Source organism: Amyelois transitella, chromosome 17, assembly GCF_032362555.1.
Source record: "Amyelois transitella isolate CPQ chromosome 17, ilAmyTran1.1, whole genome shotgun sequence".
NCBI classification, from domain to species: Eukaryota; Metazoa; Arthropoda; class Insecta; order Lepidoptera; family Pyralidae; genus Amyelois; species Amyelois transitella.
Window position 1 is genome coordinate 6,650,527 of NC_083520.1, and position 26,105 is coordinate 6,676,631.

The 26,105-nt window shown below is 34.7% G+C and overlaps 1 protein-coding gene across 1 annotated transcript in view; it reads left to right on the forward strand.

Annotated features, from left to right (window-relative positions):
• Positions 1-3,196: 3,196 nt before the first annotated feature.
• LOC106134312 (estradiol 17-beta-dehydrogenase 11) overlaps positions 3,197-26,105 on the forward strand; it is a 38,979-nt gene continuing 16,070 nt past the window's right edge. Inside the window, exons 1-2 of the mRNA XM_013334328.2 lie at positions 3,197-3,495; positions 18,006-18,406. Of these exons, the coding sequence (XP_013189782.2) occupies positions 18,100-18,406 (307 nt within the window). The 5' untranslated portion in view covers positions 3,197-3,495; positions 18,006-18,099. The remainder of the gene's footprint in view (positions 3,496-18,005; positions 18,407-26,105) is intronic.

Here is a 26,105-nt window from a genome sequence, read left to right on the forward strand (position 1 = left end):
CAAGAAACTTACACTGGTCACACTTACACAACATTGATTTTATAGATTTTATTCGTAGTTTCGTGTTCTAAATCACATATTTCTTCTCCTAGCTATAGGAATTTCGAAAAAAATCGTTTCTTAAATTTTAGAAATAATCTTCTTACATTAAAAAATTAAAGCGTTTTATATTATATCATATGATAACTGCCATTCCTGGTTTGGCGGCAGAGAATAGAGGCCAAAACCGGAATAGGATGATGGTGATTAAACATACAAACATACATATAGTCACGTCTATATTCCTTGCGGGGTAGACAGAACCAACAGCCCTAAAGAGACTGACAGGCCACGTTTTATGTCAGCCAGCTATTTGGCTTCATGATAGAATTAGATTCTAATAGTGACAGGTTGCTAGCCCATCTCCTTAAATAAGAATACCAAGTTTATAAGCCTTAGTCACCTTTTACGACATGCACGGGTAATGGGATGGAGTGGCCCCCTATTCTTTTTATATTAATACCGGGTACCACACGGCACGGCAAGGTGACTAAAATTTGATCATAATATATTAATTTCATATTACTTATTGCGCAAAATGTGCAACCACTTCTCATATCTGTTACCATATTAAACATCGCAATTAATAGCGATATCTAAACTTTATCGATCTTACAGAGCGCCTAGCAGATTGTTTTCATACGTGACGGTACTAAAATATGCGCACACGACGGCCACAAACGATTACCGTGGTATTTGTATGCAGCACGAGTGTATTGTAATCGTCTTTATCGGAGGCCGCACGAGACCCTTGGTTTATATACGACTGTAGGTGACGCATTGCAAATTAATTCTCATTAAATAAACTGACGAGCGTCATGTAAAGTTTGATGAATGAAGAAGCAGAAGAAGTGTGCAGGGATCAGTGCAAATGGAATGAAGTTTCTTAGGTCTCCTTGAAGAACTATGGCGAGATTGTGCAAAAAAGAATATCCCTGAGGCATTCATTATAATAATACAAAATTAAGGAAAACATACATTTATAACAGTTTTCCATGTGTGTCAACAATGTTTCCCGACATGTTTCCTCCATCTCCATCTCTCTCATTTTGGCGTGTTTGTAGCAGGCCTAGGGTCCGCATTATTTCGACAGTTTTTTTCCACTTTGTCTGGTTCGCAGAGTCTTAAGTTTTTAAACTATTGGCACCCATATCATCTTTCTCACCTATGGATTTTGTAACTAAATATTTTAAAGATTAAACATCTCTTATGCCACGTGCTACATAGTGCCGGAATAGTACCCATACAAAATACCCCATATCCTTCCCATATATGTCGTAAAAAGCGACTAAGGGAAAGACTGATAAACTTGGGATTCATCTTGTAGTCGATGGGTTAGCAACCTGTCACTATTTGAATCTCAATTTCAGTATTTTCAGACTGTTGGCTCTAACCCCGCAAGAGATATAAACTTGATTATATGTGTGACGCTCTTATGTAAACATCGTGAGGAAACCTGCGGGTTTCTCTGCAGGGAGACGAAACTTCTAGGATTTACCTTAAAAAAGAAAAGTGGTGCTTTCAAGTACTTATATCATATCTAATATGTTTTTACCGTCTCTTGTTGCGTATGTATAATTTGTATTTACAATGATAATTTATTGCCTCGAGCATTGCCTTTATAATTTAAACAGCTAACTTTTTATACGAATTTATTTATATTTTGATATAAGTCAGGAATCATTTTTTATTCAGTAATAATTGTTTTGAGACAGTGGTCACAATTTTCTTAATGCGTTGATGTCTTTTGTACGCGCGTAAGTTGAGTTATCATAAAGTATTGAAATAATTCAAGAGGATTAAAACAATTTATTTCAACAATTCGTCACCATTAGTAGGTTCTCTTTTTAAATTGACATTGCTAATAAATACATAGATGAATAGATAAATAATTACCATATCCCCAACAATTGATGTGGCGCCATCTATCAGAAAATGTCAATACTAACTTGAATAGCTTCACGAGGCTTGCTTTGTATTCATGAAGCAAGTTGCTTCATTTTTTAAACTAACATTGCTTAATAAGGTTTGAAGCGTAGAAATATTTGTTATAAAATACAGGTGGCAGCAGGGGTAAGGAAATGTGGAAAATAGTTTTTCAAGAAGAAAAATTGTAGGTATATAACAATTAAGGCGCTTGTGTAATTGTCTAGTTGTTTAAATGGTTTGGCTTTAATAGAAGAGGTAGTGTTACCGACGTGCTCACTTCAGTCTTTTTTGTAAATATACGTAAGCATAATTTCAGGAAGTTTATATTTATTTTTAAGTTTAATAAAATAGTTGTTACTTTTTAAGAGGATGATTTTAAGTTTTCAACAAATTGTAAATTCTAAGTACTTACATCAAAAGAAAAGGATGCAGTGGGGCCTTTTTTGGATTTATATTAAATTTATACAAGTTTCCCTTCAGTAGAAGCAGTCAATGTCACCATAATGCATTTCAAAAGTGTGCAGTTCTTTAATTTAAAGAATTATTATAACTTTGCGGTCAAATCGATGTCCTCCTTTTTGAAGTCGATTAGATGTCTAAATCCTTCTCCTAAGAAAAAACAAACCCTTTCCTGAAACTGCATCAAAATCGGTTCAGCGAGACGCGAGATAACCGCGGATAAACATCTATGTATGTATTAGGTACATACTTACATACGTACAGTGCAAACTGAGAAAATCCTTTTTTTAAGGCGGTTATTAAAACAGAAATAGAAACACGTGAGTAGTATAGGTATTAAATTAAATTTATTTCAATTTATCAAATGACATCTTATTTAAAAAAGTAAAAAATCAACTGAACTTATTTTACTTAAAAAACCACTCTCCTTATGCAGGATAAATGACGGACCGCGGCTCCTCCCCTGATTAAGATCAGTCTCGATCAAATCAATGAGGATGATGAAATTGGTGGTATTTCCTCTATTCCCTATTACTATATCTAGAGTCTCAACAATAACAATTTTCTATTGACTTAGATAAACATATCAATGAAAGAAAGGACAAGGATCGTTTGCATGTTTACTTTTCCCAATAAATAATATTTGTAAGCAATAAGTAAACCGTTGCATTTAATGACAAATTCTAAATGCAACAGTTACATTGCTATCAGCTGTTTTGCTTTCCTAACTCCATTGTGCAGTTGAGTCGCTGTCGTGGGACGAAGTCACCCCAGCTCGTTCGTCCGTGAAGGTCGTCTGCAGACGCAGAGGGTCCGAGGGTCGACGGCGCATGCGCGCTACTTGCCGCTGTCGTCATTCAGTCGATCTGTAGCCGCGCTCCGACACTGGCCCGCGTTATAGCCAAAAACAAAGCCGGCACGGGCCGAAATAAAAAAAAAAATACTATAAAAATTAAAAAAAAATTACAACCGGCCAGTGAATTGTTTTGGCATAAAAAGTGATTACAGTGTACTGTGATCAGCTCGATCACCAAATTGCATGGCATCGCATTTCCCGAACACATTTAGGTGAGTTTTAATCCAGTATGCAGTTAATTTAGTGTCGAATCACATTAGTTTTCGCATAGTTGAGAGTCTGAGGCTAGATTGAAAGTATTTCAAGGATTTCGTCGCTCATTGGTCTTACCTATGGCGAAATAATTTGCTGTAGTAAATAGTACATACGAGTAGCAACTTCTCCTACAGGCGATTTTTAAGTCACATACTTATAATCGGTTAAATCTAACAAATCGGTAAAAATTTACAATATTACAGAAAAAAAACATTGTTCTTTTACATAATAAAAAAAAATTACGTTCACGAACAACCTTTTTTTAATTAGACATTTGGATTGGATTAAACACAGTATTTATAAAATAATCTAGTTTAATTATTATTAAAAAAATTGTTAAAATATTTTCACGTTTGAAAAGCAAAATATCTAAAATCCCACATAAACATCCCATTCTACATATCAAGCCTAATATACGAAAATGAAATATGTACCTACCTGCATACCCCAATAATTCTAATAATGCTTGACAACATTGCTATTATTTCACGAAATTCAAATTAAACCCAATGAAACTGCACACAATTGTCTATTAAGAAAAAATCTTTGTTCTTGTTTCATGGTTAATAACGATCATTATCCTTCAGCAACCGGCCGTTCACTCCGTCACCACACTTTATAAACATTCAGAATGTCGACTGAACAGTAGTAAATACAAACCGGTCAGTTTGATAAACAAAGGTCGTTGAAACAGAGTAACTGGTATACAAGTGCGATTAATTTAAGTAGGGTAGGTACTCACCTAAGTAGTACTGAAGAGGATTAGAAAAGAACAACTGTAAAGACATCTGACTCTCTGTTCATACAAATCAAAAAGAGTAAGGTTTATCTCTCCCTTACTATCTGACTGTACACACGGCTCAGGAGATACCTAGGCCACCTGCCATACACTAATAATACAAGGCGGCACAGGTATCTCCTAGGGCCACCGTACATTCCACTCTGGTTCATCAAATAGCTTTTTAATCGCCTTCAAATCTCAAAAATAAATTTCTCAACATATTGTCAATTTTACTGAAGAATAGCCATAATTTTAAATTTTAATAGCTTTAATATTAACAACAAGTATTAGTCATGATTATAAGACTTGTCAGATTTAAATATTGCGTAAAAACCCTTCTTGCAGTCAGGTAAATAGGACCAAATTGGAAAACTTCTTTTTTTATTTATTTGAAGTAATTCTTAAAGGACTGTTAAGCTGATGGTATTGAGATTTAGTAAAAGGGCGCAAGCCCATCGCCATTATGAAAAATCCTTAGTCTATTCCCTTGACTTTCTTTCTTTTCTTTACCTTTTCCCTTAACTGACTTTTACAATTTGGGAGGGAAGAGATGAAGCTTTCACACACTATGTTTTTCTTTGCTACCAAACCAGCATAGAAGCTTGTTTTTCTGGTCGCATTTTACGACATCCATGTGTAAGGGAGGTCCTACCTACATCACAAGACAGGACTAGTTGTAAACATGCATATAATAAATTTTTAAATATAGTTGAAGAGTTTGTTTTAAGAAAGATAAAACACTAATAACCCAGTAAAAGTTTCTTTGTTCGGGCACAGTTTATTTTTCCTTTATGATAACTTCTTGAATAATTTAAGTCATAAGGATCTTCGAAACGATTTATTGAAATTTCTTATACTTTCTTCCATTTTGACACTGATACTGTTCATTCACTGTCTACTTTTTAAAATGAGCGATTTGTCTAATAAATATGATAGTCGTTAACACAGCAGGAGGTATAAGATCACATATAGCTATGATAATACATTTTCTCTTCGCTGTGTGAATTCGAAATTATTTGTTATAAAAATTATAACTCGTGTTAAGCATTCGGCTTTTATAATGTCTCTAGAGAACGCGTGCGACTCCGATTGTGTTATAGGAAAATCATGTTTTATTCCTCGTCCACGTGAATTTGGGAAAATTCTCTCTTAGTTCACCCCTATACCATATAATTATCCTACATGCAAAAAAGTTAAAATCAAGCCACATCGGTTTGGACTGCCCGTTTATATGCCAGTCAGTCAGTATTCTCTTTGAAATATTAAAATTTTCCTTATTTTTTTATTTATAAATTTTCAAACAATTCAGGGATTCAAAGTAAAACCTACTTCGAATCCCTGAATTGTTTGAACTTCATAGCTTCAAGGAATGTGTCCGTGAAAAGTTAATTTAGTCGTCTGTTTTTCTAATTTGGGCAATTGAAATTTGTTTTTGCTGTTTTTTTGTTATATGATAAGCTGGAGGTATCATTCTTCTCTGCAAGAAATCGCACGATACTCCGTAGGTACCTTACTCAACAGGTAAAGTTTTAGTTTAGTTTAGTTTTTTTTAGGTATTTTTATAGAAATAATATTTTAGCATAGGAAGCTATAGAGGCACAGTAGTGTAGTTGAAATCTCTTAAGGCTTTGCCGTTTGGTTACTATATATAGTGTGTGTTCTCACTCACAGTACGAATATATATAATAATATATAGTGAAAACACACATGACGTAATCTTAACATTTCAGTGTGAAGTGACAATTTTTTGCATTGCCTGTTTTTTAGACCATTAATAATTTCGACAAATATTCATGTATAGCGTATAGAATATGCAAGTCTAGTCACTTAGGTAAATATAAGTAACGAGGTATAAGGTTGTTCCGATAATTAATTCTCACAGGCAAGATCGATTGACCACTTGACAACTAGAATTTATATATGAACTATTATTCTAGTCGGGATGGGCTGTAGTGTCGAAATTTCATTACAGAGATTCATAGGTACATCACTTCTTAGGAATCGCTATTAAAGATTATTTATAAATATGTCGATAATTATTACAAATATAATTCGTATTAAATCCATATCGCCATTAAAAAAAGAAACCGATTCATATAAACTTTTGCCTTAGTCTGTGACTTGATATCTCCCCTTACTCTTTATTATCGGCTCTTCATTCATAAATATATACCCAATAACTAACCACCGTGACCTTTATAACATTGAAATTAAAGAAAATATGAATTACCTTAAACTATCCCATACATACTAACTAATACTAACTGGGTATGTATGTACTCTATGATAATATATTATTGCTTTATTCAGTCCACCTTTTGTACATTTGCTGTGCATAATGTTGAAATAAAATTTTATGGGCATTGAAAATCATGAAAACGTTAATTAAATGCATTATCGATGATATCGAACAAGTGCAAGCAAACTAGGTCGTGTCAATATTTGATGTCAATGCACATTATTAATGTGCATGATTATATTATTTAATAAGCAAATATCGGTATCGGACCTGACCTTTACAATGTTTATAAAAGAAAGTAACTCGGTCTGATAAGACCTTGTTTTATTTTGATGTTTCTAGAGCGCGTTTTGAAGGTTAGTATAACCTCCAAGTTGCATTTCGTCACGTCCGTTTCTTGGTCTGTTAATTATAAGTTTCCATGTTGTTTTTGGCTTTGCGTGTGGTTTTAGTACGTTGTATGATATTCGCGTATTTGCGTCCTTCCGAAGTCACAGCGCAAAAGCACGCGGTCGCGTGGCTGCGTACGCGCAGGTTGGCTAGATTTTGAAATATCTAGGAAGGTCGCCCGGTCCGCCGGCTTCGTGTCGGCCTGTCCACAGTGGTCATCTTACCGATATACTGATAAATTCTTGTGTACACAAACGATGTCTGATACTATTGGCTATTACGCCATGAAAAAATATATGACTGATTGCTAATTTAAAGAATATATTGGTAAGTGCAGACAATATTTGCACAGATGGAATCATTGATAAGTCTCTTAAAACACAAGCAAACATAGGTAATTTGAAGACTTAATTAGATACTTTATGTGTTATTGTCTTTGATAATTGATCTTCACTACATAGTTTAAAACAAAGTCGCTTTCTCTGTACCTTTGTACGCTTAAATCTTTAAAACTACGCACTGGATTTAGTTTGATGCGGTTTTTTTCAGTGGATAGAGTGATTCAAGAGGAAGGTTTATTTATAATAACATCCATTAAATAGTGGAGAAATAATGTTATTTTTGAGGTTTCTAATATGATGTCGTTAATTATCATATTTTTTCGCTTACATTGCAAACGCAGGCTGAACCCTACGAGATTTATCAATATCTACAGAAAACTCCGCTATGGTATATGTCTATTTCTCATGGATATCTCACAATAACATTTTTTGTCATTTACTTTTTACGACAATCAGCATTGCAACTGTGCGAACCCGGGGCGGGTCGCTAGTTTTCGATTTAAGAAAGTATATTTATCTCAAACCATTAGATTTATGCGCAGTTTGTAGTAGTTAAAAAATACCAATGATTTTTATTAACAATCACCAATCAGTCAATCACGGAAAAGGTAAATCAATAACTGGCCGGTAGCCTCAGTCACACACACACTTTAATTGTAGAAACCATACTCAATTTTACAATTATTAAAACCAACAATGACCCAACAGCGGACAGTAGAAAGTGGGAGAAAGCCGTCGCAAAAAAACTGTAGTAAGATATATCGAAAATGCTGACCCATGGCGTTTTTGGGCCAAGAGCAAAACGAGTGTCTGCCGAAGACCTGTTTTAAAAAAATGTATTTAATCTGACATCGATTAATGATGGACATTTATTGTAAAGTGAAAAAAACTAAAAAAAATAAAAGCGAAGGCCGAGATTCCCTTTTATTTATTTTACATCCTCATCATTAGTAATAAGATTCGGATGGAGTATGTTTTTAGTCGTTATAAAATAAATAACAAGTTTATTTGAGAAGAATTAAAAACACTCGCTTATTATCCCAATAAATTTGAAATCTTTCAACTCAATATCGTTATAAGACCGAATAAGACAAAACATTAAATTGTGTTTATCATTTGGAATACACACCTACACACGTCCAATCACTGGTTTTTTTTGTTACGAGGTAAAAATGGACAGCAGATCGATACCGATAGCCGGTTTATAATCTAACATTCTATTTTAGTTTTCGTTCTTGGGTGTTTTTTTCTATGCTATTTACCTAAAACACATACATACATAAAATCACGCCTCTTTCCCGGAGGGGTAGGCAGAGACTACCTCTTTCCACTTGCCACGATCTCTGCATACTTCTTTCGCTTCGTCCACATTCATAACTCTCTTCATACAAGCTCGGCGGTTTCGGGTACTTTTGACCTGACCCTTTACCAGGACGTCCTTAATTTGATCAAGATACGTTCGTCTAGGTCTTCCCACTCCGACTTTTCCCTCCACACTCTCCTTGTATATCTGCTTAGTCAACCTGCTTTCATTCATCCTCTCCACATGACCGAACCATCTTAACATACCCTTTTCTATTCCTGTAACTACATCTTCTTTCACATCACAACATTCCCTTATCACGCTGTTCCTTATCCTGTCACTCAATTTCACACCCATCATACTCCTTAACGCTCTCATTTCCACTGCATTTATTCTGCTTTCATGCTTCTTTTGCCATACCCAACTTTCACTCCCATACATTAATGTCGGGACCAACACGCCCCTGTGCACAGCCAGTCGAGCCTTTTTGGATAGTTTCTGACTGCTCATAAAGGCATGCAAAGCTCCATTCACCATGTTCCCCGCGTTCACTCTCCTTTCAATATCACTATCATACTTGCCATCTGATGTAAACTTTGATCCTAGATATACAAACTCTTTCACTTGCTCCACTTTTTCTCCTCCAATCAAAATATTACATGCTGTCATTTCTTTCTCCATTTCAAAAACCAGTGTTTTAGTTTTACTTACGTTCACTTTCATTCCTTTCTCTTTTAAAGCTTCATGCGTACAGTTTACCATCTCCTGTAACTCCTCCGCTGATGACGCCAGTATAACCTGATCGTCGGCATAGAGCAGACATTTGACGAGTAACTCATTCATCCTTAATCCACTTTTAGACTCTTTCAAATCTGTCAAACAGCTATCCATAAATAGGTTGAACGGCCACGGTGACGCAACACATCCTTGCCTAACGCCTTTCTCAATCTTAAACCACTCAGTGTGCGCTCCGTTTATCCTGACACAAGCACTCGAATCCTCATATAAGGATTTCAGTGCTCGTATTAAGAGACTGCTCACCCCATGCATAGAAAGTGCTGACCACAATTCATTCCTCTCAACTCTGTCATAGGCCTTTTCCAGATCTACGAATGTGCAATAGACTTTTTGACTCTTGGCCAAAAACTTTTCGGCTATGCACCACAAGGAAAAGACCTGATCAGTACATCCCATTCCCTTTCGAAATCCCGCTTGAGCATCCCATATTTTGTCATCAGTTTCATTCCTGACTCTATTAATCAATACCTTAGCATACAATTTGCCGACGACGCTAAGCAGGCTTATACCACGATAATTTTTGCAGTCCAGCTGTGACCCTTTTCCTTTGTAAAGTGGCACGATAACAGCCTTACACCAATCTTTTGGTACTCGGCCGCTTCTCCAACACAAATTGAAAAGGCAGTACAACTGACTAGCTACTACGCCTTTTCCTGCTTTAAGCATCTCGACCGACACTCTATCACACCCAGCAGCCTTCCCCGCTTTCATACTCTTAAGTGCTTCCACAATTTCGAACATTTCAATTTCGCCTTCCATCTCATTCTCTTTTTCTTCGCTATAGCAGAAATCTTTCTTATTTCCTTCCTTTTTTTCAAATAAACTTTCAAAATAGTCCTTCCATATCTTTAGTACACATTCTTCTCCTTTCACAACGCTACCATCCTGGCATCTGATCCTAGTCAGCTCTCTGGTTATAGTATTTCCTCGGGCTGACCTTACGGATTTCCAGAATACTTTCAGATTTGACTGAAAGTCTTCTGATAGCCTTTTATCAAAATCCTCTTTATACTCTTCTTTCTTTCTAATCACAGCTTTCTTAACCAAATCTTTCATTTTCTTATATTCCTTACGTGCTTCATTCACATCTTCATCTATAACCTCTTGCATTCTTAAGTTAGCTTTTGCTGCTAACAAATCCAGCCATGCTTTCTTCTTTAATCGCACAAGTTCTTGCACATCTTTACTCATCCACGCATTTTTGTGATTTTTTCCTTTCCTTCTTCTACTTACACTACACACTTCAACAGCTACTTTCACAATTCTTTCTTTAAATTCCTTCCATCCATCTTCAATATCGCTCATTTCATCTAAATCTTCAAATTCATCCTTCAGTCTATTAATATACTTCTTACCTACATCCATATCTTGCAAATTTTCTACTTTTACTCTTTCCAAAGCGCTGGTTTGCTCCCTTACCCTGTGCCGCCAGCGATTGAAGATACCCCTTATCCGGGATATCACCAGTAAATGGTCCGAGTCAATGCCAGCACCGCGATATGCACGGGTATCCAGCACTTTGTTCTTCAATCTTTCATCTACAATCACAAAGTCTATCATACTTTTTAAAATACCTTCCACTCTTGTGTAGGTATGGATCTCTTTATGTTGAAACATTGAGTTCGACACAAAAAGATCCCACTCTAGACAAATTTCTAATACACTTCTTCCATTATCATTCACCTTTTCGTCACCAAACGCACCAAGCACCTTTTCATATCCATCACGCTTTACACCCACCCATCCATTAAAATCACCTAACATAATAATCTACTCATTTGGCTTGGTAACTTTCAATACTTCTCTTACACTATTCCAGAACTCCTCGTTTTCGCTTTTTGCTGACGTTGTACCCCTCGAACCCACATCCCAAGGTGCATAAACACCTAGAACGAAGATCCGAGTGATTCCAACTTTCAGCCTAATCCATAGAAGACGAGGGCTGACACACTCATACTCATTCACGCACTCAGCCATTCGTGCAGAAAGAATTAGACCGACCCCTTGACAGCCTCGGCTGGTACTGGAAATTCCAGACCAATACGCCGTGTAAGGGCCGTGCTGCGTCGCGTCGCATCCTTTCCGCTTCGTTTCATTCACGCACAACACATCCAAACGTCTTTCATCCATCATCTGGCATACTTCCTCAATCTTATCCTTCATTCCTCCTCTTACATTCATCGTCGCAAAGCGGCTTTCAGCAGACCGCATACCGCTCCCGCCGGGAACGAGACGTGATGGGGTGCGGACACCATCGCCGCCATTTATATGCTTTTTAAGGTTCATAATGCGATTCCCACGAGACGCTAGGGAAAAATTTTGTCCGCCCCAGCAGAGCCCCGCATGCCAGGGTAAGGCTAGCCATTACCTGGGGGTCGCCCAACCCCATGGCGGAAGTGGCACGCTCGAGACTAGGCTCGCCCCTAGCCATGCATCCATCGGCGCGGCAGACCTTAGATTGGCAGGGATTTACATTAAAGAGGAATCCCAAGTCTATCCCTTAGTCGGCTCTTACGACATCCGTGGGAAAGAGATGGAGTGGTCCTATTCTTTTGTAATGGTGCCGGGAACCACACGGCATACACCTAAAACACAAATTAGTAATTTTTAATTTTAGAGTTTTTTGAGGGCCAATACTTATATAACGAACTCGCAATAAACTATTATCTTCTTTTTGTTAAAGATTAGAACAAATAAACATATATGTATATATGTTTTTTTAAAAAATAATGTCTATCCTTAACGCAGTAGATAGAGCCGCAATTTTGAAAAGACTAAAAACTTTAGCTGAATTAATATTCAAATTAGGAGTACTAAAGAAGTTTTTTCCAAAAAAATGTGCGCGTTGAAATTTAAATTGTTGACTATCTGGCATTTATTTCTTTTTAAAAGATGCTGTTTCCCAATGTGCACTGAAGTAAGATGCATAATACACGCACGAACGCCTTGCTTCTCGCTAGGTTTCGCTCGATTGTATGCTGCGACTGAGTGCAGTCCGTAGTTAGCAAACCTAAGACTTAAGACATTTTTTTCTAACTTATAATTTTTTTTGTGATGCCTAAGAGAAAAACTCATTTAAGAAAATGCAATTCTTTCGGAGATCTTCTACAACGCTGAAATTTTATTTTTTTATTTTTAAATGAAAAATACTTTGCACTCGGCTGCCAGCCTGAATCTTACATAAATCCAACTTGCTTTTTTTTCTTACCAATGATTTACAGTAAGAGAAAAAAGGTGAACAAAACTGGCAACTAGACCATCCATTATGGCTTAGGTTCCTTTGCGCACATCAGACAGCCATGATGGCTAACCCTATCTCGGGACGACTTTCGTAACTCCGGGACAATTTTTTTGTTAAAGCCTTTTATCTTAGACACCGCTTCTACTACTAGTAAGATGTAGTTCGGTGGTGTGTAGCCGTAGAATCTGCCACCAAAAATACCAAATTTGAAAATCGATTGTTTTCAAGTATGAGTGACATGACATGATATCTACACGACATATTTGACAAACACAAAGGGAACAGTTGTACGTACGATGTTATACTTATCGAGTCGATATACACAAACCATTGTTAAAAAAACATGATTCATGGTAGGCATCGGCTTTGTTTGTGGGTGGAATTTATTAAGTTTGATGTTTTAAATAAATATATGTTGATATTATTAGTGACTTCCAAACCAGTATATTATTATTCCTGAACCTGTTTATTTGCGATAAATATAGGTATATAAATTATTCATTTAAATTATAAATAAACCAGGGATTCTTTTTTTAGGCAATGAATTAGCAACCTGCCATATCTCTGAATTTAAATTCTACCAATTAAGTGTGTTGTGTTCGCAAGTCCAGTAATTTTTCTGAGAGAATTTAGATATAGAGTATTTTTATCTTACCTAATAAGTAATACATGTAAATTACGATCTGCGCCTAGTTTTGACTATCAGTCACTCAGTGAGGGAGTATTTTCATTACCATCATTCTATAAGTATTAGTCCCGATCGCGTCCTCAACTCTGGAGCGCGGCAGTGACCATGATAGTACCTACATAGAATGGGTAAAGTTACATTTTACTTGAAGCGACTCCTATCTGAACTTCGCAACCTTGCAATATAAGATCATGGTAATACATGCAGCTGCATAGCACCATATTATCAATAGGCATATTTAAACAGAACTACATATTAAGGAGGAATTCTGCTCCGTTGAACATTTCAAATAATTTCCCAAATAATTTCAAGCTATCAACTTTGTATCACATAATTAGTTGCCTGTGTACCTAGTCGTTTTGGTATTGTAAAACCGTTGTGGAACTAATGTTATACCTTCAAACGACAATGCGATAGAGTGTAAACCACGAGGCTTTTGAAACATACACTTTTGGTTTATTATTAGACGAGATAAACCTATTGTCGTAAAATATAGATTGTTGAAAACTTGGTATTCTTCATTTAGGCGATGGGCTAGTAACCTGTTACTACTTGAATCTTAAATCTTAAATATATCATAAAGTCAAACAGTTGAGCGTGACTTTCAGTTTTTCAAGTCTGTTGGGTCTGCAAGGGATATAGACGTGTCGATATGTGTGTATAAACCTATCATACGAGTAATCCAGATATTTAGGGATCAATGTTATATAAATAAATATGCGAGAATCAAATCAATCAAACATAGTCTGAGGCCCAAAGTAAGGTTATATTTTGGTGTAAATGCTTGTATACCTATCATAAACATCTAAGTCTCAAGGACTATCAGAAAAAGTTTGTTTTCGATCATGACCTGACCGGGGTTTGGGCGAGGATCTATGGTTCAGAGGCAAGAAAAGACCACCGACCACAGGCCTTCAATTAAGTAATTTTAAATTGTTATGTAATTGAATTGTTGATTCCATTTCAGTACGAAACTAAATAATACGTTTTATGACCTTCATCAGTATCTACTACAATTCCAGTTTCAGTTCAGTTTTTTTATTAATCAACATTGAATATAAGGTGTCAGTTATTCATAGCTTATTGACGTCAAAATTGACTATAAATAAATCATTGCTATCAATTAAGTTCGTTTCCAAATCGCAAATGTAGAAGCGGCGGAACGAACTACATAGTAGTATATAGTACGTAATTTTTTGGTAATTTTAATATAAGAATAAGCTAATATGACTGTAAAATTCGCTCGAGAAAATCTCTACAAATTCCGGTCGCGTCACGATGATTGTTTTCTGAAGTCCTGCATATACGAGCTTTGTTCAATGAGTTTTTTTATGAATTGAGTTGTATCTATTTCAGAGCACAACAATGTACCTTGGGGCTGGCTCAATTTGTGTGATTTTTTTCTTATACAATACATACATACAATTAGAATTGTTGGTTAAAGTCGTGTGTAAAAGCTAACAAGCTGTATAATTCAATGACAAGTTTTGCAATTAAATTAAAAGGCTGTACTCTAGCAACTGCTTTGTCTGGAGGTCATTTTATTAGTTCAAATGTCAAAAAATTTCGTGTCACGGTCAGACATCTGAAAACATAAGTTTAAATGTGATTGCTATCTATCTGCAAATACTTATAATGGCCGGGCCGGTGACCTTGACCTCACGTATTAGTTCTGAAACGGCAATCAAAAAGACCATTAATATACGAAGCTTTGTATATCTCGCCGAATGGCTGTTCCGATTGCCTCACGGTTTAATGCTTCGTCATTAGACGTGAATGTTATCAAAATTCAAGGGCCTCCAAAATGAAATATATCGTGAGTAATTTTCAAGGTTATGATGTTCACATGAGTTGCGTGCCACTGCAATTGTTTTTATGAAACTGATTGTTAACAAAGTGGTAGATAATCGCGTGGTTATTTTTGTATTTTCTTTTAACGAAGCTATCACCATTGCGTGCATAGTTCCGGTACACGAAATATATAGAAATTTCTAAAATATTCCATATCTAATCCGTAAGTGATAAAGACGTGATATATGTTGTCCATATGTCAATTTTTTTATAAATTAGCAAGGACACACATGTCACAATGAATATGTTTCTGTAACTCAAAAAAGTCTAATATACGCCATCCATCCAGAGAGACTGTTATTTGGGTCGCTACCTTGGCGAATAAATGATCATTAAAGTATAATGAAGCCAACCTGACAATTAATCTCAGATAAAGTCGATTGAAGCTATAAAAGGTAAAACAATTAAAAGACTGGTTGAAGGCTGTTCATGTAGTGCTAATACAAGAGTTCATACTATAAAAGTACATAATAACGATTAGGCAGGTATATATTTTTTGTAAACAAAAGAACGAGTTTATATTTAAATCACTGTCAAATTTATAACTACTACTAACGAAAAGCTCAGATAGACCTCGAAAAACATAAATTAAGATAATTTTCATAGAAACATACTTACATGTATCAAATCTTTCCCTTACGAGGTAGACGGAGATCCAAAAGTCTTGAAAATTCTCGAATCCAAGACTGTATGGACTAATTTAGTCTCTGTTAGTGACAGGTTGTCGCCTAAAAGATGAATCCTAAAACATAAGTTAGTGAATTACAAGTATTCATTGTTTTACAATCTGCGTGAGTATAGCAGCTGACACACATATTTTTTCTTCACTACTTACACTTGTATGTAGAGAAGAAAACTATAATATAATCTACAACAAAGTCGATCTTCGACGTTCGACTAACTTATCATCATTTGTTTTATGCACTATGCCACCTACCAATACTTTATCTCTATGGCTACTAGGCATTGAAGGCCACTCATGCGGTGTAAAGTACTAGAGCTGCAGGCATGCACTGGAGTTGTTGCAATTGCTTGCATTCACTTCGCTGGGCGCATTGCGACATGCTGGATGTATGAACGAGCAAACTCCATCCACTCGCTTACTATGTCATCGATTTGATAAATTTTCCGCTGTATTGGGCTACAACCGACGAATTAATGAATTGCACAATTTCTAGGAACCAATAATAAATGTAATAACCATATCCTGGGCTGGTTTTAGCGTCTTGTAGAACCTACATAGTATATAGTACATAGTATATTGCTCACGCTAAAGGAAATACGAATCGGAAATTAATTGAATTATCCTAATGAATGTTATATATTTTTTAATGTAGAAACGCATAAGTTAGTGTATTATAGTGACGTTAGCCCTAGATGAGTTTTTTTATATATATTATATATTTTTGTACAACAAGGAAAAGAAGAAAAGAGGTTTCCATTACTGTGATGTGAATATTATATTCACAAACATAAATATATAATCACGTCTTTATAACGGAAGACCGAGCCGATAGATTTTGACGCATCAGATTTCAAGGTTTTTATTTTAATTTAATAAATAATGGTCTTTGATCTAACATCTATCAAGGTCGTCAATGCAGATGGAATGTTTTCTATGAATTTATAAATATCAATAACTTATGCAATCGATTTGAATTATGTGATATTGCAGATATTCGATGTCACGTCTACGCATTAGATTTTATTAAGGCGGATTAGATACAAAGGGAAAATGTCAACTTGCTCATAATCAAGCTGTTTTTAAACACAACACAACACAACACTCAACACTTTTGGTTCCCGACAAAGAACTGTAAATATGATAGGTGTGTAAAAAATTACTACATTTCTTAATTAAATTGAAATTCCGAAATTTTATTTCACATTATACCTATTTATATTTAAAGTCATATCACTGAAACATTAAAAGAACTATTACATACGAGTAGTTTAAAAATAATTGTAACACTGAATGAAATTGTTCAGATATGAAGCTTACGGGTTACCTGTCGTATAGAATAGGACTACTTTACTATCCATTTACCCTGACAAAGGACAAAAGCGATGTAGTACTTCTTCACATTTGTACTTCTAATACAATTCTTTAGGATTATAAAGTTATTATACAGTTGCATCAGTATTTTCAATCTAATCCACATAATACGAGTAGTTTCATCTCATATCTTGTTCAGCATTTACAGGGTTTTTGTTTCCACGAGATAGGAAATATTAGTATTATTGTTGGTCACGCAACTACTCCGATTGCATAATTGATTCACGTGATAATTCGCTGATGAAAAATGTACATGCATTCAGATTTGTATACGTTTGCTGACGTCGTGGTAAAATTGCACTAAATATGCAATATATAGGTCTTGTTTGAAAAATATGAGTCTAGTTCTTTGGATTATGTCAGGAATTGATATGTGACTATTATGTCTCTATCTTAGTATTTAATAAGTTACCCCTATCCTATATTTTAAGTTTGACCGAATTACATATTTGGATACTTATAAATAATGATTTGGATACTGATAAATATCTTAACCACAACAAAAATATAGCGGACCCATAACAAAAAATAATATATAGAATGTTATATACATATATAATGTCAAATATATAGGCTAGTAAGGAAACGGCTAAACTTAAATTATTTTTGTAGGCGATGGGCTAGCCATCTGTCAGTATTTGAATTTCGATCCCATCACTAAGCCATAAAGCTGAACGTAGCCTATCAGTCTTTCGAGGCTGCTATCTCTGTTTACCCCGCAAGAGATATATACTTGAGTATATGAATGAATAAATTATATAATACATTTTTGTTTACAGGTAGCAAATGGACTGCCTAATGCCCGTGGAGTAGCTGCATACAAGTAATGTTCAAAGCAACAGTAATCTTGTAAAACAGAAAAACAAATCTAAAATGGCCACCGAAACGCAAGAGTACCTGAATGGCATGAGACCCGGCCCTCTCACCAGGGAGATTCCTGAGTGCATGCGAGAGAAATACACTGTATTGCAATCAGTATTTGATATTATAGTGTTCGTTATTATTGGCATAGGGAATATAATAAAGGCTATATATCGGAGCATAGTCGGTCAACGCAAGAGGGACTTGAAAGGAGGAATTGCACTCGTCACGGGTGGCGGAGGAGGTCTGGGAAGCCTCATAGCGCTACGCCTTTCCAGGCTCGGATGCACAATAGTGTTATGGGACATAAATGAACAAGGTCAGTGTAATATTATACATACTCACGCGGCATGCAAATCGTAGTACTTATAATTTTATGATGCATTCTCGGTTCGTAATCAAATCAGTAAGTATTCAATTTTGAATGTACAAGATGACGTTTGTAAGAGAACAATTGAATGTTGATTTCAGTCTCGTTTTGTACTGGAAGCAGGACTTTATTCTACTGAAATTAATTTCTCCTAATACATTTATTTAGTTTGATTCTCTTTGATTTTCCTAAAGACCCACTTTCTACCTTGATTCCGCTTATTCGCTACAGGAAAATCATGATTTTTCTGAGCTCATTAATTAAAAAAAAAATCTCAATTAATTATAAAGGATTTTTTAAAACTTTACGGGATCAAAACCCCAGGAATAAATAGAAAACTTTATCCCTTCGACTTTACCTAAAATCTATTTAAATTTTATTTGTGCATATGGGATTGTAATGTATCCAATTGTGAGACGATTTCTTAACGCTAAAACCTCACGCTCTAATGTTATCTACGAGCAAATCTCCCATTCTGCATATGTATGTATATTATTGCAAAATAACCTTAGAAGCAAAAACCGCAGCGAGCAATGAAATCCTTAATATAATTTGCAATTAAAATTTTGGACAGGCGGTAGGTACGTTATGATGACAAACACATTTACTTAGGTATTATGAAATGTTTCCGAGATGATAACTTGTAGATATGGCTGAATAGATTGTCATGAATGTTGAATACGAACCTGACGTAGTATTTTTTAATTAATTTTCTTAAAAAAGAACTTATGTTGTGAATTTGCAGGTTCTTGTTGGTAGTAATTCTAATAACGCTTACATAGAAAACTATCTCGGAACAAGAATAATGCGAGGTAAAGGTGACTTTGACCACTATATTGTAGTGGTTAATTGAGGTTTATTATTAACTTCAAAATTATTGTTGCACTTGACGATCTTTCCTTTGACCGCGTGAAATGAAAATAATGAATTCTCAAATCTCAATATATTTACAAAGTTACAACACGATACAAAAGAACCTATACATAGCACCCATGGTATCTGTTTCGCTTTTAGTGCTGAGTTGACGGAAGTTACTAATACACAAGAATGATGGGTTTTGACTTTGGTGACCTCTTTTCTATCAGCCTGACCCTAATTTTAATACATAATTACATCATCGGTATCCTCATGACATACACAGCTGTCAATCGTTTCAAAAATACACTATTGTCGCGTAACTTATTGTTCAAAAGGTTAAATACAAATATACATACATGAAACCTTTCATATTTTGTGCTTTATGTAATACTTAAGGTTTAACGTTTATACATGGATACGCGAGTACTACATGTCATAATACCCTGCTTAGTCTACCAATGTAATGCTCGTATAACAAACAATGAAATTATTGTTGTTTTGTTTATGACATTTGTAACGACTAAATCGTGCTTTCATACAAAAGACTTCAACGGCCAATAGCTTTGAATAAAGTGTACAACGTGTTAAATTTAATCTATTATTCATTTAAATAAAACGATTTTAGTAGTCATTTTTGTGGTCATACAGGTGTACATATAATTTGCTTATTAATTTTAAGACGAAGATTTGGGGAATAATTATTTTTAATTAATTAATAATACATATACCATACTCAACTAAGAGTGATGTGGGCCTAATCTGTGAATTAATACATACATTTTTATTTTACTCCCAAAATTAGTAGGGAGTTCATTTTCCTTCTTATGCCTTGTCAATGATAAAAGCTACAAGCAGTGTTCGATCTAACATTGCCCAAGTGTTTTAAAAGGAAACAGCATCATCAAGCTACATGAACCATTGATGTCTAAAACTAAGGCTGTTTTATACCTGTGTTTACATATGATACACACGTGATAGTCAATATTGAGACTAGGAGCTGTCGCAAGAGGCCTAATGTTTGCTCTGCCACTCAGTACTAAGGCCAAACTCTTGCAACAGCTGATCTGGCTTCGGGAGGGGCACACCTAGGTACGCCCTTGCATTGTCACCAACAAACATTGATTTTGTGGCCCAACTACGAGTACTTGTGATTACGTAAATGGATTTCTTGAGGCTGGAAACCCTTTTTGGTTAATTTTGTTTGGCAATCTAACTGAACGGCCAATTAAGCTTGCATTCGGTGGCGTCGAAAGGGAAAATTTAAGAGTTGAAGAAAAATCTTATTTCGGAACTCAATTTTTATGTGGTCCACTCGCATAAATAGTATGTGGTGGTCATTAGTGGTAAGCGGCTAAAGAAATATTCGGAATAATATTATATTAATTAAATTACAATTGTTAAACTATGTTAAACATATTTGAAATGACAAATAAAGAGAAACCACTGAACTTATATAAATTATAAGTTCAGTGGTTTCTCTACCGATCTTACAGTACACATTTATAAACGACCGCATTTTCAATTATTATGCGATAAGTTTATTTACTAAATATGTTCGAAAAAACAAGGAAACGAAATGCCAATGACAAATATATTTACTTTAGGAAATGCATGAACGACCTCGCTCAGTTTGAAACCATTCTAAAATTTCATTAACGCCAGGTTGAATTTATATGGGAGTAGGTAAATGTACTCCACGGCTGTAATAAATTATCATAGGCACGATGATTATCTGCCCAAAGCTTGGAGCAATACTAATTAATTCTCTTTTAATTTTTACTGCAGTTAACAGAGCGTGCCTCCATTCTCAGATGGCTTGGCGCTATCTTAACGTATATCTGTTTAAACGACGTGATACGACTTTCTTGTTCATTCATCTCTTGCTAATTCCTTCAACTATACATTTGAATGTCTTCATAATTGTTATTTCGTAATTGTAGAAATCCTTTTAAGCGTGAATTTCGCAACATTTATTCGTAAAAAGGTGTTTAGAGAGTGTGTTAACTTTTCTTTGTTTTGATTTGTCCTTTGGTTTTATTAAACGAAAATTAAAATATAGAAAGCCTTATAAAGGCTATCAAATATAATAATACAAATATTTAACTGGACTAAACTTTTGCAGATGTGGGTATTTCTTACATACGAGTATATTTATATTTTCGTTTAATTATCAATAAAATCAACATAAAATAGTAAAATAATAGAAAAAAAATTGCAAATATAACGAGGTAGAATTGACAAGAAGGATAAACAAATAATAGGTTTCTGCTACTACTTATTCGATTAAAAAAAAATGTAAATTCGTAAAAAATTTTGCCGCCAGTCAATTAGCAAACTGTCAATGACCAAATGAAGGCCTTGGGAGTGATCAGTGAATTTTGTCAAATTTACTTTCAAGAGCTCTCTCAAGAACTGTGGTCAGCCGACCGAGGCGTGCAAGACCTTGTCTTTATTTGGTTATTTTATTCCAATATCGCTTTTATATGACTAAAACCAATATATAGATAAATAGTTGTCACTACCCTGTTGTTGTTGCCTTGCATCAGACATCGGATACTATTAAAGTACAAGTGTAACAAAATCTATTTGTGACGAGGTTGATAATTGTTAATTCATATTTTACAATAACCTAAAAAATAAATAAATTATTCGAATGATTCCCATATCACCATTACATAACCAAATAATCAATTACAGTAGGACTACTATTATATGATGACGGTAAACAAGAACACATTAAATGATTTTAATTGCCAGTTAGGATGATAATGGGATAAGTCAGTAGTTGACATGTACTTGGCAGGTAATTGAGTGGCAAGAAGTAGGTACTTAATTACATAATCTGTGACGTAAGTTCATTGTATGTTGTATTTATAATTGTAGGGATTTGCGTTATGTACCTGGCTAAGAAACTGTCATGTATGTTGTATGTGTTTGAATTTATGAAGTATTTCTATAGAGAATCAAGCATAGGCTTGATCTTGTATCGTAAAATGATTATGCTGGAGGTTAAATTTACTGCTTATTTGTCGTGCTTAATTTTTCTTCATACATACGTACATAAAATCACGCCTTTTTCCGGAGGAGTAGGCAGAGACTACATCTTTTTCATCTAAATATAATCTATTGCTTTATTTATTTACCTTGTATCCAATTTTGAAAATAAATCTATTCTATTCTATTGTACCTAATGAGGATCACAATAGCAATGCATTAAATATAACAATGTATTATAAAGAAATCCTTTTCTTTCACATTAGATGATTTAATTGCCAACGAAGTGTAGGGACATTTTGGTCTTACAATAAGGAATAGAGCTGGAAAACTTTTTAATTTAAATTCATTTTCTTGAATACTACATATTCTTAAAGGTTTACTATAATATCGAAAAACTAATGTCCTTCGCATATACTCCTTTCACCAATACTTACTCATGTGGTATAGTCTTTTCAAATTAGACCTATTGTCGGGACGGTAATAAAGTTGTGTAACCTAACATCTTCCATACAAGCCTTATACAAACGCATGCGTTTGTGTCAATTTACCATTGTGACAAGTATTGTTGCATCGTCAGCTTCATTTTAGCGTCCCATTCTTAAGACGAGATTTAAATTGAACCTACTTGTTGTCAAATACTTTTAATATTACGTATTTATTCTGTAAAGGAGTAGACAAACCCAACAGCCATATATCACTACATAGTATAAAGTAAAGTGGCTTCCCGTGTCTGCCCCTATGTATGTACGTATGATAGATTTTTGAAACATACATATGTACATACGTTTTAGTAGATAGAGTGATTCAAGAGCAAGGTTTATTTGTAAATGCTACCAGTGCGAAGCCGGGGCGGGTCGCTAGTAACAACTATAATAATTGATAAAATACTGATGGACGGTAAGATATCTAATCTATGTAAAAGTTTGTGACTATGTTTGTAATTTATTTTTGCTAAAAATATCAATGGAAATTAACAAAAATAAGCTGCTATATCGCAATCAGAATATATTTTTTTCCAAAACAACTAATCAACAGGAAGCAATAATTACCTTATAACGAGAAACTTATATTAAGAATTGTATAGGTATGTATGTATTATCTGAATAGTAATTGCCTTCAGATATGTAGAGAATGAAAAAAAAAAAAATCTATAATCGTGAGAAGGTATTTATTATAATAACAATTTTATGCAAAATTTATTCACTTAAATGTATATGCATATTGTTAGAGACATAAATAATGAGTTACATTGATGAGCATTCATTTACCATGATATCTCACACATACATATAGTCACGTCTATATCCCTTGAGGTCTATACAGAGTCAACAGTCTAGAAAAGACTGAAAGGCCACGTTCAGCTAGGTACATGGCTTCATGATTGAATTGAAAAAGTGACAGATTGCTAGCACATCGCCTACAAGAGGAATCCCAAGTTTATACGAGTATGCCTATGCTTTAGTCGGCTTTTACGACATCAATGGGAATAATATGAACAGGTTCTATATATTCTACAGTGCCGGAATCTACATAGCACCATTATATCTTGATTGCCAAGACCTTGGTCTTATGTTGTGCGTAAAAACTAATGTCGCAAGATTTTTATGATATAATCTGGGTTCAAATTAAGTAAAATAAAGCAATTTAAAAAAATCAAACTAGCAGGCTAGACCAGGGCTAGCTCAATCTGGGTTATCTGTGTACATAATTATTTTTGTTTCATTGCTAATCAATGCTCATAAGGTGAGGGAAAATATCGTAAAAAACCTACACATTCAGACAACAGAATGACCATATTCTAAGCAGTAAGTCTGTAAGTCAAATTTTTGGACCGACTGCATGATCGTGGTCACACCTTAACCCAAACCCGAATGATGATGACAAAATTTTAATAATTATTAATTAACTATGTCTATGTCATATATTTTTACGAGTTTCATAGCTCTAGTCGGAAAAGTTGGGACTGGGCATAAATTATAATAATTTCCATCTTTTTTGCTCGCTTTGGTCATACTCCGTAACACCAAATAAAGTTCAAGTTCAATCAAACGTTCGGATGTGCAATAAAACCGGTCCGACCACATATCTTCAAAATAAAAGGCAATCCAATCACCTACGTTGTTCCAAATTTTGATCAGTGTCGCGCTGTTAAATTTGCATAAAGTCATATTGTGCTTTCCAAAATACGATGGTATCTTGTGATTTTTTTTAAGCAATGACAAGACATCTTCGGAGTGGGAAGGCCTAGACGAACGTACCAAGATCATATCAATGGGCGTCGTGGCGAAAGGTCAGGTCAAGAATACTCGTAACCGTCGAGCTTGCATGAAAAGAATTATGAATTAAGATGGATGAAAAAAAGGAAAAAAAGTATACAGTGATAATAATAGGTGGCAAGTGGAAAGTTGTTTGCCTATACCTTCAGGAAAGAGGAATAATTTTATGTACGTATGTAATGGCTAATTCCATCGTACAATACAATACTTACTATCTAAGATCGAAATTGCACCTCAAACCTTAACCTTACAATTGCGGGCAAGGATAATTACAATACTACACGCGATCTAATACATGCACATAATTGCAACCATATATTCAACTTAGTCACCTTGCAATTACGCTTTTAATTAGAGCGCTGATTACTTTTATCGCGTTAAGTACTCTAATTTTGATGTTATCTTGTAGAATATAAAACAATTAGAAAATTTATGCTGTATGAAGCACGCCTCTTTGCACACTTGTAATTTATAATTTTATGATTGAGTATGACGCGAATAAGGATCCATCTTGAGATAAATTAATATAGGTATCTAACGTTAACTCATTATACACTAATAAGCTACTTATTTTGTTATATTTACTGAGAAAAACAGAGTTTACATATATTGGTAATCTAAATACATACTACTGTGGATGACTTAAATACACGAAGCGAATACACGAATTTTTGGGTTATCCTCTCTTAGCACACATCTAGACTACATGTCATATTTCAAGTCGGTTTGGGCTGTGACAGACTGATAGACAGTCAGTCAGTCATTAGGTAACGGAAGAGTTTTAAATGTAATTATTGATTATGTATTTTAATATTTTTTATTAATATTCCACTATATATCTATATGCATAAAAATAAACCTGTTTTGATCAATCATAAGAAATTTTGTAGTTTTTGCTGTAATCTGTGCAAAAATACCTAAACGATTTGACCTTAAGAGGTAAATATGTTTAAAAGCACACAAAAACTGTGGTTTCTCTGTAAACAAGGATGTTGTTCGAACTCGTCGAGATTTGTTAGTGTTAAGGCTTCGTCTTCCTGTTTCTTTGTGACAGAACTGACGTGGATATTTATCACATTTTTTTAAAGTTTTTTTTCTCTCATCTTTAGTTGCCTAGGGTCCACTTTCTGGCACAAAAACTATTCTTCAGCGTCTTTTTCAATAATAATGAGGAAGTTGCAGCCCAATTACTTCCTGATTATTTGTAACTACGGTCGACGCTCTTCAAAAATATTTATCTCATTTTCTTTGCGAGTATTTTGCTCTAAATTATTATTGTGGTTGTGACCTTGTGAATCTTAAAATAAATGCGGAAAGTCATATTAGTTATTACGAGTATTCTAATTACAGCGACTCGTCTTGTCATATCAGGCTCTTGTTTTATTCTCAATTTGGGAAACAAATCTACTTTTATTAAATGTCACAAATAAGATGTAAAACTGGATATTTTGTAAATGACCTCGTTCTAGTATCTATTTGATACAACTATGAACTTAGTGCGTTCTCAAATAGTTAAA